Genomic DNA, 21,160 nt, shown 5'->3' with positions numbered 1-21,160 from the left:
TAAACGAGCCGAACATGTCGTTTATATTTCAAGTTAAAAAAGTATGTTCGTGTTCGGCTCGTTTGCTTAGCGAGCGGAACACGAACCGTTCACAAACAAAAAGTCATTTTGATAATCCTAATCACGTAGCCATAAGTTGTTAAGGATTGAAGCAAGATTTAAAACATCATTTGAATCTAAATTAATAATTTTTATTTTATTTTCTTCATTAATACTTTTAATTGATTATAAATCTTTATAGCCTTGTAGTCAATTAAATTTTTTGAAAATACTACTCATCAAAGATATATATATATATATATATATATAATTAATTAGTAGTATTCCGAGTCAAAACGAGCCGAACATGAACGAATAACACGAGCTTCTTACGAGCCGAACATGAGTTGTTCGTGAACAACGAACTGTTTTGACAGCCCTATCTCACAATGAAGTTAAATCTAATTTTATAAATTGTGTGATATTAATCTAGATGAAAGTGAAACCCACTAAGTGGTCACGAGAGATCGCAAACTAAAGTTTAGAAGACATGCATTAATATATATTGATAAAAAAATATGTTTTTAACATCTTAGTATTATATAATATGTTGCATATATATAGATAAATCGAAAAAACAAAATCTTTCATGGACATAAAATATGTTACAAGAAAAAAATAGTTAAAGAAAAATAATCTACAAAGCATTGCCTAATTAACACAATCTCACTACTCTAAATTAATAATTACAAAGGACCACAATTTTCCAAAGTGCAAAAATTGGTTAACACACCATAATAGCTCGGATAGGAGAGACATATCTCAGTGTTCCTATAGCATGACAATGGATGATGACAACGATGAGTGTATCAACAATCAACAAGAAACATTTGAGATTAGTTGACAATGGAGTCGTCAGATATTTTCCGACCATGATGAAGAACGAGTGTAATACATAAATTCAATCTATTAAGACATCATTTTCCTTTTCGGACTATAAAATTAACAAACTATAGGATAAATAAGTATGTTATCAAAGTTATAATTATGAGAGATATTGTAAGTGTAGTTTTTTCTTATAAAGTAGCCATGCTATTGTTAGATACAAAAAAAATTTAAATATTTGCCTAAGTGAAGAGCCTTGACCACATATGAACAATAGTAGAGAAGCATAATTAAAGAAATTCCTGTCCCAAATGGCTTCTACTCTCAACAAACACAGCATTTAAAGCAAAAAAAAAAAAAAAAAAAAAAAAATAATAAATACAAATTTAAATCATATTCAAAATATTTTAATTTTCTGGGGTTTTATTTTAAAGAATTAGAAATTTACAAAAAAAAATATGCTAAAATTATTATTAATAACATAATTATTTTTTATATGTTGAATTCTAGCAAAATTCCTATGACACTAGACATATTAAATCGAGTCTTTAAATATATTTCCATGTCATATAATTTAATTTAGATTCACAATGAATTTCTAAATATTTTTTTATTAATGATATAATTATTATTGTGTTGCTTCATCAAATTGCTAGAGAGAGAGAGAGAGATAATAATTTCTAATAGTTTTATACTACCCAGTGTCCTCCATTTGCAGTATCTTTGTGAGTAATTGGTGGAGGTGGAGGCTGGTAATTCTAAGCAACACTGAAACATATCTTCAATGCACTGTTGTTTAGCCTATATAGCTTACTTTCTACTCTAAGGGTGTGTTTGGGAGAGTTTATTTGCAGCGGTGACGTTTTCAAAGCGCCACCTTCAGTTTGGAAATCCCATTTCACGAGCATTTTACAGAACACCGTTTTTATTTTACTATTAGACGCGGATCGCGGGTAGGACCCACGATCTATGTTTCATATGTTTGACAGACGACTTGCCCCTCTATTTGTTGTACATGCTCATCTATATTTGATGGCATATTAATGAGTTGAAATATATGATGATTATATATTTGCTACACTACCACGGAAGCTAACTTCATGTGATTTGTCCTTATTAGTTTAACCATTTTATAACAATAAAAAGTTTTATACCAAGAAATTTAGACAAATATGACATGTGAAAATACAAAAGAGGCATTTTATTTCCGCCGAAAATAAGCGAACTTCATGTTGTGTTTCTGCCGAAAATAAGCTAACTTCATGTTGTGTGTTTGTGTGTCAGCATATTTTTTTATTTAAAAAAATATCCGAAATTCATGTATAATGAGATTGTACATATTGTATACAATTGATCATTGATTGAGTTATTTGATTTTTTTTTTTATTTGGATCAGCCTTTTTTTTCGCAAAATTTACTTAAATATATAGAATGAACTTTTTGCACATTTTAGCATTTCAAGAGGTTCAACAGCAGCCTTTGACCAAGAAAACGGTTTATACGGTTGAATTGATAGAGAAAATATTATATCAGGGTAACAGGAAGTGCGGACGAAAGCGTGAATCACACCACACCGTGTGTTCGACGACATGATGCGTTCCACGCCGTTGTCCGAACATTTGTTCATCCTGACATAATATATTTTTCTAATTTGTACTACAATATGACACCTGCAACAACATGTATGTGTCCTGCACATGTTTGTATGGCTGAATTTTTTTTTCCTTCTAATTTTATTTAATTAAACTATAACTTTGTTTTCTGAGTCAAATTTAGTGTTAGTGGCAATTATGATACAAATAAAGGATTAGGTTACTTAATTGAAGAGAAAGGCTCTCTATTGATTATGCATTTAAATCTGAATTTAAAATGATGGGTTTTTAATTGAAAATTAATTGCTACACGAAAAAAAATTCCTAGAATGAAAAAAAAAACAAAGTTTTCTTAAATTTTAAAGTTTTGGTTGAGCCAAAATAAGATTAAACAAATCAGGAGTCATTTAAACGCATATCACCAAATTCTTATATATTTACATTGATGCGTACTAGAAAATTCGCGGCTGTAGAGTAATGAATTATTGTCTTAGCGTTGCGTGAGGATTCAACACACACTCAGATGAAAATGAAACAAGTTGTGATAACACCAGAAGTTTTTACGTGGAAAACCCGTAAAGGGAAAAAACCACGGAGTCTGACCCAGTTATGAGAATCCACTATAAGTTGACGATTACAGATGTCTCTTGTCCCACACACGGGAAATTGTTACTAGCTTTCCAAGTTACAACGTCGACTGACGACGCCTAGTTAACGGTGGTTGACGGAGGTCGGCGGTGATCGACGTTAGTTAACGATAATCGATGACGGTCGGTGGTGATCGATGGAGGTCAGCGGTGGCTGATGACAGTCGATGACGGTCGGCGGGTGGCGGAGGAGGGCAGCCCCGATCGACGAAGATAAAAGGTGGTCCGCAGTGGTCAACCGAGGTCAGCGGTGGTTGTCGACAGTCAGTGGTGGTCGACGACGATCGACGAAGACAAGGATGATCTTGGACTTGAGCTCCTTTTCAAAGCCTCAAGTTCTCTCTTAAGCCTCATCCCTTTCATGTGAGGGGTGAGACTCTATTTACTCTATTTTGAGTGCAATTAATGCAAGAATATGAACCATTTTGATCGGACGGTCCAGAGAGCTTATTTTAATCAGATGACGTTTGATGGATATTTGAGTGCCTTAATGATGTCGGAATTGACCAATCTTGGGCTCGTTGGATTCGTCTTATTAAGACGCTCGATTCAACAATGAACTCGTTAGATTCGACATCTGTTTGACCTTTCAAATGCCTCCAGAAATCCTCCAATAGTAGTTTAATGATTTGATCCGGCTTGATTTGACTCGGATTGGATCGACTTTCATATCATTAGGTCCATCTCATCGAGCCGATCAATTTGACTATAAGTTTGCTGAAATCGGAGCTCTGGATGACTCTTAATCAAAGTTTGAATGTTTCTTGTTTAAAAAATTGCACCGAAATTCGTGTCGGATGATGAAAATTTATTGGTGGCGTATCAATTATATACATTTTATTTTTTACATTTATATCACCCAAATGTTCTATATCACATAAAAAGTATCATCATTTAAATTATAAGGGATGTCGGGTAGCCGCTTTTAAGCAAGACTTACGCTAAGGCCCCGTTTGGGACAACTTAAAACAGCGGGCAGCGTTTTCAAAACGCCGCCCTAGTGTTTTTTATCCATGTTTTATGTGCGTTTTGAAAATCGTTGTTTTCATTTTATAAAGAACGCGACCGCAGGACCATCCCTGCGGGCCGCATTCCCTCATCGTGTTTTGTTCCCAATTACTCCGTTGTCCTCTGTCGTACGTGCCTCTCAAAACCGCAATCGATCTCTCTTTGTCGCCCTCCCGGATAGCAATCGATCCCCTCTCTCTGTTGCTCTTGTGATGGCTCGGCTGCACTCGCTGGATAGACATGCCGTGTTGAGCAGCAAGTGACGGCTGAAGAAGCGAGGGCATTTAGAGATGAAGCTTGTGGCAAATTTACAGGATTCACGTTGATTGAAGCGTACGAAAGGGGATGCGAGGAAACACGATGGTAGAAGCGGAGAAGGTGGAGAGAGATGGGAGTAATGGAGATCGCCTTCCTCGGACACTTCGATTACATGGCAACCTTCCCAGCTAGCTTCAAATTACTGTTGGTGAGGGTTTCGGGGGAAGAGGAGGAAGGAGAAGGTAGCAAGGGCTACTTGAGAGAAGTTAAAATTTCTGCATTAATTTGCTTAATTAAAAACTCTTTACTAGATAGAAATTAATGTGGATATTTTTACATTTAAGTTATTTTTTGTTTAATTTAATATAAGTTAATTATAATAAATAGAATTGATTACCATTTAATGATTGGATAAAATGATATCTTAAGTTAATTTTAATTTTATTAATTTAATTACAATTGATATATGCTTGGTAAATAATTGATTCATGATTAATTAATGAAAGTTTAAGTATTGATTAATGTTTTATTAGTTTAGTAAATTCTAATTAATGATTATATAACTAAATAAATAACTAGCTAATGATTAATGATTAATAATAAAATATTAATTAGTGATTAATTAGTTAAGCAAAATTCTTATTAATCATTAACTTGATATTTGGTTAATTTACTTAAAAATACCTGTAAATAAGCTGTTTTCAAAACGCTCTAACCAAACAACTAAACTAATTCAAAACATGGGCAGAATTGTCATTTATCCAGAATCAACTGTTTTCCAAACACATAAACTAAACAACCAGACAACTTATCCGGATCAGCTGCTCATCCGCAGATTATCATGATAAGCTGCTTATCAGCAGAAGCTGGATAAACTGCAGCTGCCCTAAACATATCCTAAATCCCGCCAAACAACAAAAAGCAACTGCATAAATCCTTCAGGTTCTTAAATCCTGTTTTACCTTTGTTTTGCCTTTAATCAAATCCCGTAAAAAGTAAAATTTATGGGATTTAAAGAAATTGAAATATGTGAGGAGATAGAGATTTAGTAAATCATATTAAAGTTGGTAAACAAATTTTCAGATTTATTAGAATTTATTTAATAATATATCAAACAATTTTTAGGATTTAAATTTGGATTTACATGATTTATTAAATATTGTTCAAACTAAATGAGTAAATATTTTTTTTTCAAACAAACGTCCTCATAAAGAAATACACATTTTTCACTCCACAAAATTTTTTGACTGGACACCACAAGCTCAGCTAGCCAAGTAATATATATATTTTTTATTTTTACTCATAAATATGCAATTAGAGTTCTGCTCATTAGCTTCCCCTCCCTCACGCCTGAATCCTATGCCGTAGTCTGAAATGATCCGATCAGCGGCGTGTCGTTTTATTCAGCACAGCACCGGTTCACGTCGCCACCTATTCGTCACGCCATTTCTCCGCTTCCCCACCGATGCTTCTTCCGTTCCCCCGTCTCCTCAGAACCCCTTCATCCATGAACAGCAGCCGAATCAAGAAACCCCAATTTCAGGAGGAGGAGAAGATCACGGGGCAGCCCGTGATAATTGGGGCAACAGAGCGAAAGTCAGGAGCAGCTACGAAGATGAGCAGGCGAGGGTCCTCCGCGCTGCACTCTCTCACGTTGTAAGTTTGCTTCTCCAAAGTTATGTCTCCCGATTTAGTAGGTGATCTTTTGAATGGAATTGTCTTTATGGTTTCGTGAACAGCCAAGAGTGGGATGGAGCGATTCGGCTATGATTTATGGGGCGAGAGATGTCTGCGTCTCCCCCTCCATTGTGGGTTCTTTCCCTCGCAGGGAAGCAGCGCTCGTCGAGGTGGAGTTCTTTTCTTTTTTCATCTTTTGAACATTTTGATCTCAACATACGAATCCAGGCCTTACTTGTTTTATGAAGCAAAAAAAGGGCACATATGCATATTTAAATCTAGAAAAAAAATCTGGCGAACTCTTTGCACTTTTACCGCTATCTATATTGTGTTCTGGTAAGTCCACACCTTTGTGCTGCCGATTAGGTGGCAAATTTTGTAGACCTATGATAAACTGAGCTAGATTAATTCAGTTAGAATGCGAACCTAAGCTTTTCTCATGCATGAAGCCGTCCTAGAGAGGGTTTAACTCATACAAGAATTGAATTTGTTCAAGGGAGAGTTCAACTTAGTCAAGAATTAAAGTTATCCGAAGGACTGTTCAACTAATCCAAACATTGAAGTAGTCGAAAGAATAATTTAATTTGTCCCAGAATTATAACGGTGAAATTTGTTTTTCCAATTTGTCCAAGGATACAAGTTATCCAAGTGAGAGTTTAACGTAACCAATCACCAAGCATTGAAGTTGCCCTAACATCCAATGCTACTTTCCAGAGCTTGGAAAGGTTGACAAGGCAACTTTCTAGAATCATTGAACTTGCTTGGTCATGTGCGGACATTAAAGTTACCTGTTTAGTAAGAATCAAGTTGACTGATGCAGAGGAGAGGGATTAAGTAAGAGAGATATGAAATAGATTTGTGTTTGATACTGGTATTTGACTTAATCATTGTTAGTTACAAGGTTGATGAAGCAAATTTTTAGCTTAGCAGCTAGTTAGTTGGAAACTCAGTTAAGGCCGTCATCTATAGCAGTCCCATTGTCTCTTAAAATTGTCTATAAATAGTGCCATAACAATAGTACTTATTGGAACAAGTACTACTTGATCTATTTTAGAGAGTCATTCATTCCATTATGGCACTTTCATGACTAAGGAGAGTAATCACTTGAGCAAGAACCATTTGATCTTTTTAAGGGAGTTCCTCAAATGCTGAGAGGATTTTCAAAATTAAGATTTCAAGTACTCTGTCAGAATGTTCCTTAAGTGGAGTTGAAGAGGGGGAGAAAGAGGGTGAGGGAGTGGGGATCATATTTTCTCCCCTCCCTATCTCTTTTAGATTGGGAAACATGTTAGATTGATTCTGTATTTCTCCTTAACGCCAGGCTTCTTCGAGAAACTTTAGACTTTTGGTACGATATACACCTGCAATCAAGTTTGGTTTGCCAGATCATCTTTCGTGGTTCCTCAATAAATATTGTAAGGAATTTTGCTTTCGTTGCCTTAGAATTTTGTATAACTTTATACTTTTAATTTTTAGAGTTGGTGCAATTGGTTTTTTGTAGTTCAAAATTCTTACAATCAAGTTGTTGCTTTAGCAAATGATCATGTTAATATAGGAACTGAAAGTACAGCCTGTTTTGTACATTATCTTCAATGAGAGATCATCTTTTGCTTGGCATTTTACTAGGTAGAGTGAGTTTTTTAAAAGGTAGGGCAGGTTGAAGTTCACCTGAAAGTGAAAATTGTAAAACATAAGTTCAGCAAGATGCTTACAATTACATGCAAGCTAGTGTGCTCGACAAGAGGCAATGCCTAGGAGCATTCTAAGTAAAAGAAGTCTTTTAGATGAACAGCCAATAAGTACAACTTTTTGATGAAAATCCTATGAAAAACAGCTTAAAATTTGGCATTAGAGATTTGTGCTGATTCTAATTATCTTCAGTTCAGCCGGCATCCATTTCTTAGCTTTTATGAAAATGAAGATGAAAAGTTGGCTTCTTTAGTAGCTAAAGGATAACTTGATAGTGTGTCAAGTGCTCAAGTACAATGATAATTCCACTGCTGATAGGTCACAAGAAAGGTAGTAGACCTTACTCTGATTTAAGTTTGCCATAGTAACATGAGCAAGCAGATATTATTCTTAATCTAGTTTCACTTTCTTTGTTGTGACTAAATCCATTCAAGTTTTCAAAAAGATGAGTATCCCATGAGAATTCATACTTAGCATGACTTCATTGTTTCTGATAATTTTGAGGTTTGTAGCAAGTTAAGCATCCTACATTAGTCCTCAATCTAGTGAATCCTTGCTCATCACCGAAATGCAATTGCTTCCAAAGTTTTTTCGCTTTTCTGATGTGATCTATCATCATTATTATGGAGCTCATATTTCCAATTTCTGGAACATCTCTTTTGGATCTTTTTGAATTTGAAGTAATTTAGAGAAATGGGATCAATAGGTTCAAAGTTTTACGATATACTCACATGTATCGTTTATTATTCCATCATGTTTTAAGCACACTGTTCATTGTCCTAACAAAATTAATTAAAGCAATATGAAGCCTTTTATTGTTTGGGAGTCAGACAACTCCATTGATTTAACATAGAGAGAGAGAGACCATATTACCACTTTGGTTTCCTTCTATTAGGGTATTACCTCAATTATATTTTCAAGATAAGCACAAAAATTAAATTAATTGATTTAGATTAAGTACAAATCTTCTTTTTTTCCTTAGATAATAATTACTTATAAGTTTTTGTATGCATTATTTGGGTAAAATTTTGTTTTGGATTTTGACCTTCTTAAACTCCTATAAATGGTTTATAGAAGAGAGGAACGAGGGATTTGCATGAGGGCTCTAGCTCTTTGTTATTGAGAAATAATAAAGCGATGAAAACAAGGAGAATAGGCTTCTTTGAGAAGCAACTTGGTGTAAAATTTTCAATATGCTTTAGATTCTTTTGTTTTTTATCTCTCTTGTTTAGGTTTTGTAATTTCTATAAGATATTAGGAGATCTTTTCTTCTTTAGTTTGAAATAATTGAGGCTTCTTTTTGTGGTGAGGTTGTGTGTATTTGGCTTTGGGAATGACAAGTTTCTTGTGCCCCTTTTGTTATGTACGCTCACATGACTTCTTGGATGTGGATTACTTCTCATTCTTCTGCCATTGATCTAGGTTATTGTTTTTGTGAAACCTTATAAATCTTGACGTATAGTGGCAACCTCTATGGTTAAAAATTTGTCGTTCTTATGGCATTGAAACGTGTTGAATTGATACTTGCCTTGTTAGTCTAGATTTTGGAGGATTTTGAGAGGTTACTATTTTTTACTCGTTTTGGTTAAAAATAGGAGGTTCCTAGGCATGTATAAATTTGTTATGATCTAATAAAATTTAGACTTCAAAATTATAAATAATTAATGCATAATCCTTAATTATGAGTGCTTTGGGCGAAATTGGTGGTCTATTTGGATGCCAAATTGATTGATCGTGTCATTTATCTGAATAAGCATAGTGGCAACTTCTATTTCTTTTAAATTATAGTTGTTTCAGACCCAGCAACGTTGATCGATAGTAAAATTTGGAATCAAGCGATTTACCTTGAAGGTGTTATATTAAATCCTTTTTTACCCTTCATTTCCCGTTGTTTCAACACTTGAAAAGCTAGTGTTGAAAGTCTATGACATCGTTTATTCTGCAATATTTCTAGTAATTGGCATTCAGCTGAGGCTGTAGAATAAACCTACTTGTCAACTATGACCTGATCAGTTCCTATGGTTTATGAAGGTATGTGACTATTATTTGTGCCAGAGTTTTGAGGATACTGATTAAAAAGTGTCATGACCCGGCCCGGGGTCTTGAAATTTCAAGATGGGAACAGACGATGTGAAGCTGAAATTAAAATTAAACTATTATTTTAAATTTAAAATACAGAAAGAACCACTAATGATTTGATATTAAATCGAACAAATAATAAGTTTACTTTTCTGTTTGCTACCTCATCTTCTATACATTGTCCAAACTGTTCAGAGAAGGCAACTAGTGTGTTTGTCAAAATCATATGGTTTGAGATGAAATGAAATAATATATTTGGGCGTCCATCTAAGCTATCTTAAAAATTTAAAAAATATAAAAAAAAAGAAAAAAAAAGAAAAAAGAAAAAAAAGCCAATTTATCATGAAAGCTTCATCAGCATTATATATACTCTAATTGTCTTTTTGAGGTCTTTCTTTTCCTGACTTCGACTATTTCTTACTTATGCAAACCTTAGTCTACATGGAGAAACAGTATTCAAGATGATTTTGCTCATGTGGTGTATCTCTTGCTTTTCAGTTTTTCATGGATGATTGTCTGCAGAAGCTTATTGATCGTATTGATTCAGGAGTGGACTTGAATGATTTGATACTCAGTGACCGCCTAGTTAAGCTTATTCGAATCAGGTTAGAAATGCAAGTGCCTTATATATCAAAGTGGCCTCAGGCATTGAGCATTCAGGTACGAAGTTTTTGTTAAGCACTTCCCTTCATTATGCAGTGTCATATCTGTGGTACTAATATTTGCAGTGACAGGCTCAACCAATGAATCTCCCAACAAGTCTGAAGCAGCGAGCTGCTTTAATGGATGAGATATGGCATGCTGCTGGAGACCACGGTTCAGACATTGATTGGTATGTGAAACGAACTGTACTTGGAGGCATATACTCAACAAGTGAAGTGTACATGATGACTGATGACTCTCCAGGTTTATTTCTTCCCCTTTGTTGCATGATTTGTGGTATAATTTTCTATCATGCCATTATTTGATTCTCTTCATTGATGTTTTTTGTTTCCTTTGGTCCCTAAAACACTTCATAAACATTTTGTAACCATTTCTAGTTTCTTACAAAGCTAATTGATACTCTTGAAGTATCATCAATTTTCCATATTTAACTTTTCTTTAAATTATGAGAGATAGTAAAGATGGGTGGAGAAAATTATCATGAAGCATTAAGTATGAAAGAGATAGATTAAATATAATATATTAGAAGTTTTACAAAATGACCTTGCAAATCTGAGTTAATACGTATTGTAGCATCCAACATAAATGAATGAACAATGAGGTTCATACAGCCAATGTAAAGGAGTTGGGGTAAGTATACAATAATAATGATGATGACAACAAAGACGGGAGATAATCAGATAATCATTTTATTTGCTCTATGTTTAAACAATAAATTTTCCACATGCATGTATCTTTGACCTTTTTTCTAACTCTTACCTATGTGAGGTTATCACGAAAATGATGACGATGACAATGATGGGGAATAGTCAGAGAGTAATTTTATTTGCTTTTTGTATCAACTATAAATTTTTCACATGCATTCTCACCATCCCCTTCCCCTTGCGCACATGCCAACATGAAGCAATTGGGGTAATGTTTTGATGATTATGGTGGGAGATAGTTAGATATTCTTTTTTTTTTTTCAATTATAAATTTTCCAAATGTTGCATCTTTTATTTTCTTTCCAACCCTTCTCCATTTAATGTTACAATGATAGTGATGATTCTGGCAATAATGGGAGATGGTCACATTCTCATTTTTCTTCTTTTTGTTTCAACTATAAATTTTTAATATGGATTCTTACTCCACCTCCCAATCAATCTACATGCGCGTGCACACACATCTCATACCCACCCATACCTTCTTTTTTTTCTTCCACCATGATGATGATCATTTGATAAAAACTTATGCCTGGTGTGATGAAAACTTATTATAGCGTCCAACATAAATGAATGAACAATGAGGTTAATACAACCAATGTAAAGTAGTTGGGGTAAGTATACAATGATAATGATGATGCCAACAAAGGCGGGAGATAATCATATAATCATTTTATTTGCTCTATGTTTAAACTATAAATTTTCCACATGCATGTATCTTTGACCTTTTTGCTAACTCTTACTTGTGTGAGGTTATCATGATAATGATGACTATTGCAATGATGGGGGATAGTCAGAGTAATTTTATTTAATTTTTGTATCAACTATAAATTTTTCACATGCATTCTCATCACAAGGTAATGTTTTGATGATTATGGTGGGATATAGTTAGATATTCTGTTTTTTTTTTTTTGTTCCAATTATAAATTTTCCAAATGTTGCATCTTTGACTTTCTTTCCAACCCTTCTCCATTTAATGTTACAATGATAGTGATGATTCTGGCAATAATGGGAGATATTCAGATTCTCGTTTTTCTTCTTTTTGTTTCAACTACAAATTTTTTATATGAATTCTTACTCCACCTCCCAACCAATCTACCTGCACGTGCTTCCCATACCACCCATACCTTATTTTTTTTTCCCTCCACATCACGACCCACCCACCATGATGATGTTCATTTGATAAAAATTTATGCCCGGTGTGATTAATTAAATATTACCTTGCTTTATTTAGAGTTTTATATTTGAAAGGTTTTGAATTTTGTTTCAAGGTTTATTTTTTGCCATAGCATATTTTTGTTTCTTTATTTATTTTGCCATTTTCTTTCTTATAAGCTTAAAATTCTTGCGCTATTTAAAGGACTCCCAAGGCTAGGTTGATTTATCGAATGTAATTGAATATTGATTTTATTTTGATTCCCATCTAAGCCATCAACGTTCGTGTACTTGTGTGTTTTCTTTTGTATCGCTTATGCTGTCCGAGATAGTTTTACTAGTATTTCTTGCTTCCGCATGCACCAAGTTCATTGTCAGCATCTCATTTTTTCATGCTCAAGGGTTACAAATTAGTTTCTCTTGCCCCATTGCTAATTGATAATAGAATGACAGCAGTATTGGGGGTGATTGATATGATTCTTCTCAAAATATTCATTTTTTCAATTTTAAATGGTTAGCATAAGTAATATTAATAAAATCAATCGACGAAAGCTACAAATAATGCAAGAAAATACCATACAGGACTAATTGGGCATAGGATTGTATGATTAGGCTTGATGTAGATATGTGAGATAAACTGCAAACTCAAACTCGATAAAATTTCACAACTACACAAGAGATATATCAATTATACCAATTTTCACCTAAACATTTGAAGTTAAATTCAAATACAAGACATGGTGATATTTAGATATATGCGTACAAGAGAGCTTATAAGTAATGAGTGCACTTGATATAAATTTCACTCTATAAGACTAAGCACATGGACGTGTATTCACCAAGCGATTTTAGCAAGCTAAAGACCCTCTATGACCGTAAAATATGTTTCTTTGAGCTCTGTTACATCTATTAACACTTGATAAACATATTTCACCACACCACACTTGCTTTGCTATAATCAAATCAAATAGTGAGCTACTCATGGGGTTCACACTCAACTGCAATGTCTGCATGGTTCCTCCCACATCTATCATGTGCGACTGTCCCACATGTTGCTTCGCATGGACCCACTTGAACATAACCGTGTCTCAATGAATTGCTAGGTCTAGTCACTTATGAGCTCCTTGGTATGCCATCTGCATGCTTCTCCCTTACACACCCACCAAGTCATCAATATGCGACTAGCTTTCCTAAGCTTCATGAGTACGCTTTGTGCCACCTGCAGCCATTGTTGCTGTGCTCACACTTATGATACTTATGTGCCTACATGCTCCCCCCTTATTTTTTCTTGTCCCTGCAAACCTAGCAAGTAATATCGCATTCAATTCATTTATCATATGCAGGCATTATGAAGAGCAAGTTTGTTTAACATTATGCTCTTTACTCTTCTCTTTTAAGCATGTTTGTGACCCCATATTGTATGATAGATTTCCCATCAACTTTGAGGATGTTAATAACTCGCTTCTTTCTAAGAAATAATTGTTGAGCTTGAGTGTGTTAGAGATGAGAAGTATGATAAGGAATTATAAATTAAGATGGTCTTTTGAGGGATCTACCTCGAAGTACATCTGATGTTTTGTGATAACTGTAAGGATATTACTTGCCTCTATGATAATAAGAATGGCACATTAAGAAAGATTGTCATCTTTTGAAGAGCAATGATTAGCATGCAGATGAAAACTATAAGATGGATAAGTTAGCAGAATCCAGTGTTATTGCATATTATCCTTCTATTATATGTATTACTCTTTTATTGATTGATGGAGACACATTCAAAGAATAATGGATTCTAGATTTTACTTGGTTATATCATATTTGACCTAATATGGTGATACATTATAATCATGCATCATGTTTCAGCAGCTATGCTCATATTGAGAATTATTTTAGGTCAGGATGGTTCATTTTGGAATCTTTAAGTTTTGAAAGTATGATTTTGTAGGTAGACATAAGATGGAGTTAGTCACGGATCAAATTTCAATAAAATTTGACCTTTGAGCGCTCTCCATTTTCATGATACATGTACAAGCTCTTTGGAGATGTAGTTATTCATAAGTTTACAAAAATTCTTCGATCGTCGTGAAGGCAAATAGAGTTGGTAGACTCCATTTTACAAGGTGCAAACTGCAAACTTAGTATAGACTTGGCTCAGTCTTTTTTCATCTATGACAAAGCATTGTGATTTAGGAAAGCATAATAAAGTTTGCTTTTTGCTATTTTAGAGGTTTTGAAACAAAAGGATGCAGAATCTTATGTTTCACATTTGTCCCAATGTCATGTCATAAATTGTAATATGAGTGAGGAGACGACACCTATCGTTTTCAAAATGCAGGACAAGCGCACTTTCAGTTGTAATGGGTCAATTTGTACATATAACATACCTGTTTTGGTGGAATCCTGCGGGTGCAAAGTCTGGAATATTTTTGGTTTATTGAGTTAACTTTGAGGCTTTATGAGCATAGAATGCTTGGCATAGAGAAGAGTTGCATCGAAGATCTAGGTTATTGCCACATTATTGAATCAAAGGGGGAGATTTGCAAGGTTTTGCTGACTCAATAATTTGGTAGCATAAGCTAAAATGTAAAATAAGAGGATTAATAGAATGATAATAAATTATATTTTTTATGATAAAAGCTGATTAAAAGATTACTAGGATAATTTTATCTTTTAAAAATATTAGGTCAAAATTTGAACTAGATTTAAATTCTTCTCTTTATAAATCTATAAATCGAAACTTTGTGCCTATTGATTTGCATGTTCAAGGTGTGCAAAATTGGGGCGCGGCATTGGCCTGAGAGGGGGTAAGAGAGGTAGTGATAGTTATGAAATATATAATTAGTTATAGTGGAAGAGCAAGTGTAATAGATAGGAGAAAATTAGTAAAGGCATGTTTTGATGACCTTTGAGTATCATCTCAATAGTGCCATTGCTTTAGAAATTTCGAGCATATATAGAGGGTTATAAAGGAAGCTTTTGAATAACTTTCAAAGTGCATATTTTTCTTATACTTAGTCTTTATTGTTTAGCGGCTCTCTTGTGTTATTTTTTTCTTAATTTTCTTTAGAAACTTGAAATTTTGCTTTTGTCGATCAAAGTAGTGCGCTTATGTTTGTTGGAATGGATGGCCAGTGTATGTTATTATTTTTTTATTATTTATGGCTTACATTTAGTGAATTGGATTTCCTCTCATTTCTTGTGTGTAGCAAATTTTTATTGAACCAAGTAAATTTTGGTGTTTTTCATGCGTGCTTGATCTGTAGTTCATCATATTCAATCTTAGTTGATGCTTTCACATAAAAGTTAGACAATTTTCCAAATTATTAATATCAAACTGAGTCTCTATGATGGGACTAACAAAGACAGCAGGAAAAACCTCTAAGATAGTTATCATTAACCAGTACAATATGCATCATTCTAATAATATAAATACTTATAACCCCCTTTATGATGATTAATATACTGAAGCTTTGTTGATTAGTTTCTTTCATATTATCAGCAAAGGGTAAACCTTGAACCTACTGTAGTTCACTTTATAAGATTGTTGTTAAGTGACATTGATGATTATCCCAATATAGTCAAATCGACACATGCTCTAGTGGCACTGGAGGTCTTTTATTTTCCTGCTTAAGTATATAATTAAATCTCCATGCAAAATAGATTGGTCATATTGAGGATATAAAGAAGTACAGTCTCATTTCCATTTACTATCCAGAAGAGTAGTCTTTGTTACCAGATGAGTTATAGTTAAACATACTAGAATCTAAACTTAAATATAAGAGTGGATCTAAACATGCACTTTTTTCTACATTTGGGTGTTACTTGAATCTTCTTATGAACTTGAATTGGACTCAAAACTTATGCATGAAACTAAATATGACCTATCACACTTGCAAGGAGTTATCTATTAATATTCTTTATTTTTTTATTGATTCTGTATTTGATTTTATGTTATCAAACATATTAAATAATAAATAATAATCTTTTGAAAAATAGTGAATTAAAACTACATATTATGAATTTTATATTAATAGCTTCCTACATGAAATTCTGGGTACAAAAATGCTTTTAATGCTAAAGGTAGATGGATTATATTATCCAATAATCACTTAGTTTGGTCTATTATATTCTAAAGAAGTAGTTTGCCTTACTAATATGCTTTTTTTTGTTAGTGTATTATTAATGAGAAGTGCTTTGAATTTTTTTTTGATGTTTATATTAAGTTGTTAACTTCTTATCCTAATGAGATTATCCTTTATAGGCTTCTTCATTATCCCTAATTCCAATATATTTTTATTTTCTGCATTACTTGCACTACATTTTAATGAAATCTTTTTTTTTAAAGAGTTCAGGGTAATCATGTTGAAATTTATGTTCTACATTACTTTTATATTGAATACTTTTTTGTATTACTAGCAAAGAATTTCTACTATAATTTCAAACCTTTTCTATATTTTTAAAAAGCTTGTACATGTAGCTTTTGTATTTTGCTTTTTAACTTGGATGCTGATCCTAATTTATGTATGAGAAATCTGTTATCATATAAAGGCCTTTTGAGCCTCCAAAGTTCCTTTGAAGTTTTCTCTGCGAGTAGAGTTTCAACACTCTTTAGGAACATTTAACTTTTTTTTGTCGAGCTCTTTGTAATATAGGAGAATTGATTTTACATAAGAAAATATGTTATAGATTAATAAGGATTTATTTTAGTTTTATTTCATGTAATCAGTATTTCTAGATTTATATTAAATTAGGATGGTTTATCCTTTTAATCATTTCAGGCTTAATTTTGAATTGTTTGTCAAGGCTAGATTTTGAATAGGAATTGATTTGATTCAAAATTATTTGACCTTTGTATTTTTTTTCTACACTTGAGATGCTTGTATTTGGATTATTGTTGAATGAATTGAAATTCTAAAAGGTGGATTTTAAACTTTTTTTTGGTCTTTCTACCATCCTCTCGTTCTCTCCTCTGGAAAAATTTTCTATCCAAACTTCGGATATAGCTCTACGTGCGGACTCCCAGTAATATAAAGTCATTTGTGCAATATCAGACCCACATAAAAAAATAAACTGCGAACTTCAATAACCCCCGCAATAATTTAGAAATAATCCCAGAATAATTTCGGCGGTGTTATTTCAGGGTTATTGAAATGTAATATATGAGTTTCTCTTCAATAACCTAAAAATAACCCCGCCGAAATAACCTCTGCGGTGTTATTTCGGGATTATTGAAATGGAACCGCAGATGTTATTTCAGGGTTATTAAAGTGAATATACGAGTTTCTCTTCAATAACTCCAAAATAACCCCAAAATCCTTGGTGTAAAAGAGTTAAACACGAGCAAGCCCAGGCTCAGCTCGTGTTCGGCTCGGTTGGCTTTCGGGGCGAAAACCCTCATTTGCTTAGCTAGCTGAACCCGAGCCATTCACAAATAAAGAGTCATTTTGACAACCCTAATTACGTAGTCATAAAATATTAAGAATTGGGGCAAAATTTAAAACATCATTTGAATCTAATTTAATAATTTTTATTCTATTTTCTTCATTAGTACTTTTAATTGATTGTACTTTTAATTTGATTATAAATCTTTGTAGCATTGTAGTCAATTAAATTTTTAAAAAATACTACTCATCAAAGATATATATATAATTAGTAGTATTTCGAGCCAAAACGAGTCAAACACGACAAACAAATATTTGTTCGTGTTGTTCGTGTTCGGCTCGTTAACTTAGCGAACGACCCAAACACGAGCTGTTCACGAACAACGAGCCGTTTTGACAGCCCTACCAAAAATAACCTCTGTTGTTCTACTTCAATAACCCAAAAATAACCTACGCGATGTAGCACACGTGACTGCATATTATTAGAGTTCGCATGTAGAGCTACGTCCGGAGCCCTCTTTATATTCAATATTTCTTATAAATCTGCTGCCTAACTTTGTATTGTGTTGCCATAATTAAGGTGGAGTATATTACAAGAAAATAGTCTCATGCAATACAAGAAAATAGTCTCATGGAGATTAGGTGTTTTATAATAATTTTAAAAAATAATAGGCGATTTTACATACGCAGCACAGGAAGCATAGGTATTTACCTATTTCACACCCAGATGTTCCTTTTTATATTATTCGAACTTAAATCTCTTAAGATGCATTAGGTATAACCCTCTGTTTTCTTTGTCATATATACCGCTAGCTATTCCCTCTTCCACGCACGAAATTCTCCTGCTCTTCTTACTCAAGAAACACATCCCTCGTGCACCCGATGCCGCATAACCTCCATCTGACTTCTCTACTCCAGCCAAATGTTGTTACTCCACTGCTCGAAGCCGCAATCGCCTAAAATTGAAGTATCTCTGTTTGACTTGCCTGCTCTAGTCGAATGTCGTTCCTAATCTCTCCAAGCCACAACTATCGCAGTTTGTTTTATGAGTTTAGTCCTATGCCAAATTAAAAAAATTAAATGCTTAAAGTTAGATTTAAATAATTTTTGGTTTAATTATTTATTAAAAAGCTATCTAATAAATTTGGGAGAGATTTTTTATTTTTGATTATTTTTGGTACTTAAGAAGAGACTGAATATATTATAATTATATTCTTTATATAAGGAAAAAAATGTTCCTCATTTTTAAATATTACTCGCACCTAATCTCTATAAATTATTATGTACTTTACTGCGAAGGATTACGGAGAGAAAATGAAAAATTGGATGGGTCATGAAAACAAGTTCTCTTATTTTTTTGTGATAATGTTAGAAAGAGGGAAAGGATTTCATTTAAAATTAATTGGATGAGGTATTTTTCTTTTATTGAGGAAAGATAAAATCTTAGAAGCCTAAGAGTGACAACCACTGAAGACTCGTTAAAATAATTTAATTTATTCGAGTTATTTCTTAGAATCGTGATTGGAATTTACTTTGATAATTTTAAATTATTTTTTATTCTTTTGTTTGATTTTTATTTAAAAAAATATTACTAAAATTCTCTTAGATTTGCATTTAAGACTACTATTTTGTAATATTTTAAATAAATTATTTTATATTAAAATTTTTATGTGAATTTATAACACCACTTATTTTATAAATTAATGTGATGAATCAAAAGCAAAATTAGCGGAAAAAGCCAAATAATGAAATATAATATTTTTATAGCTTTTACATATTTATATATTTATATACTATTTTTAAAATGAATGTTGAGACAAACTTGCAAAAAAGAATGATTTATAAAAGTTCTTTGACTTAAAATATTAGTTTTTCCAATTTTTTGTACTTCAAAATTTACGAGAAGAGTACAAGCATCCCATTTAAAATTTTGAAAATTTTAATTTTATGGAAGAGTTATCTTACCTCACTTTAAAAGAAAAAAAAATCTTAAGATGGAGCAAAAAATAATTATCACTCAAATTGATGCAATGCTAGTACCAATGTGAGGCTTGGATTCTTTTTTTTTAAATAAGTTTTTTTCCTCTTTTATATCATTACTTTTAAGTCTCTTGTTATTTGACTTGCTAGAGTTTTTTATTTTGTCAACTTTAATACAACTTATGTGTTAAATCAATAGAAAATGCTCATTTAATTGTTTGTTTTATATTATACAAATTTGTTCTTGATTTTCTTATATTTAGTTTATTATTGCATTGTCCTTTGTGTTCTATGTAATCAAAGAAATTTGATTTTTGTGTATTTAATAGTCTCTGATCTCTGAATCCTGATATTTTTTGTGCTATACATTTATTTTATAGTTTTATTTGCATTAAGAAATCTTTAAATTTAAATAATTCTGTACCACATAGATATATTGATATATAGGCAATAGACAAATTCTTCAGTGAAAGTAGACATTATTGTGAAGGCAGGCGAGACAGTCATTTTTGAATGTATAATTTTTCCTTCATAGAATTTCGAAATACCTGGAATTTCTTGGAGCATCGAGTGAAGGATGCTTTTGAACTTCAGAAAAGTGTTCTGGAGGTATTACAATCCTAGTTTTTTAATCCTATTCTCTTAAATAAAATGTGGAAGCTGACCAAACGAACTTGTCTTCAGGTTGCTTATTTAGCCGAGGCAATTGGGGCCAGTGTGGGCAGCTCCATGAAGGGATTTGTTAAGAGGGTGTTTCAAGCCTGAAAGGGGAGACAAATTCTGTTCCTGGTCAATTTCTCCTTAATTGGGAATAATAAATGTAGGTTCCTCAAAAGGTAAAACCATATAATATGTAAATAACTGTCCTATGCTCTGTAGTTTTTGTTCTTCATCTAGGATTTTGGCTAATATAATAACATTATTCTTTTTCTCCACTGTTATATTTGCCTTGCAACTTCTGTGCTAATGGGTTCGCTAGGTTCAATCAACCGAGTTTACGAGGCTTCTATTTTCCTCTAAAGTAATCATAGGAGTATTGTTATGCCCCTCAAAAAAATTCACACAAATAAACTAATTTAATTTTGCTTAGGTGATTAATTAATATGGGCAGATACTTAGATGCAATTTTTCTTGGGCATGTTGATCGGTTCATATAAGTACAGTTTGTCTCCCAATTTTTTATAACGTTATTCTTTAATAAGTGATGAATGGGAGTTTCAATTTGGGTTGTCGATTCTGATTATATATATATATATATATATATATATATATATTGACATTGTCGAAAGTTATTTGTGTGACATTGCCGAATGTTATTGGTGTAACTAAGGAAAAAAACTGTATTAAGAGACCAAACAGATGCAGCCAAGAGCGATTTCTTTTTGTGATATGTGGGTTTGGGAAAAGAATAAGAAGTCGCTTGTGATTTAGGTAAGTTTGCTTGTGAGTGATACATTTATTTCTAATAG

At 32.9% G+C, this 21,160-nt stretch overlaps 1 protein-coding gene across 1 annotated transcript; it reads left to right on the top strand.

Moving 5' to 3' along the window:
* The first annotated feature begins 5,683 nt into the window (after positions 1-5,683).
* Positions 5,684-20,671, top strand: LOC110020523 (ubiquinone biosynthesis protein COQ9, mitochondrial). The gene is made up of 6 exons (XM_020718661.1): positions 5,684-6,025; positions 6,109-6,216; positions 10,313-10,474; positions 10,549-10,720; positions 20,227-20,300; positions 20,376-20,671. The coding sequence occupies exons 1-6, from the start codon at positions 5,744-5,746 to the stop codon at positions 20,454-20,456; spliced, it is 879 nt and encodes a 292-aa protein (XP_020574320.1). The 5' UTR covers positions 5,684-5,743; the 3' UTR covers positions 20,457-20,671.
* The last annotated feature ends 489 nt before the right edge of the window (positions 20,672-21,160 follow it).

The sequence above is a fragment of the Phalaenopsis equestris genome, unplaced genomic scaffold, assembly GCF_001263595.1.
Source record: "Phalaenopsis equestris unplaced genomic scaffold, ASM126359v1 Scaffold000098, whole genome shotgun sequence".
In the NCBI taxonomy this organism is placed as follows: domain Eukaryota; kingdom Viridiplantae; phylum Streptophyta; class Magnoliopsida; order Asparagales; family Orchidaceae; genus Phalaenopsis; species Phalaenopsis equestris.
Note: the sequence above shows the minus strand (reverse complement) of the source record. Positions and strands in the feature narration are given on the sequence as shown.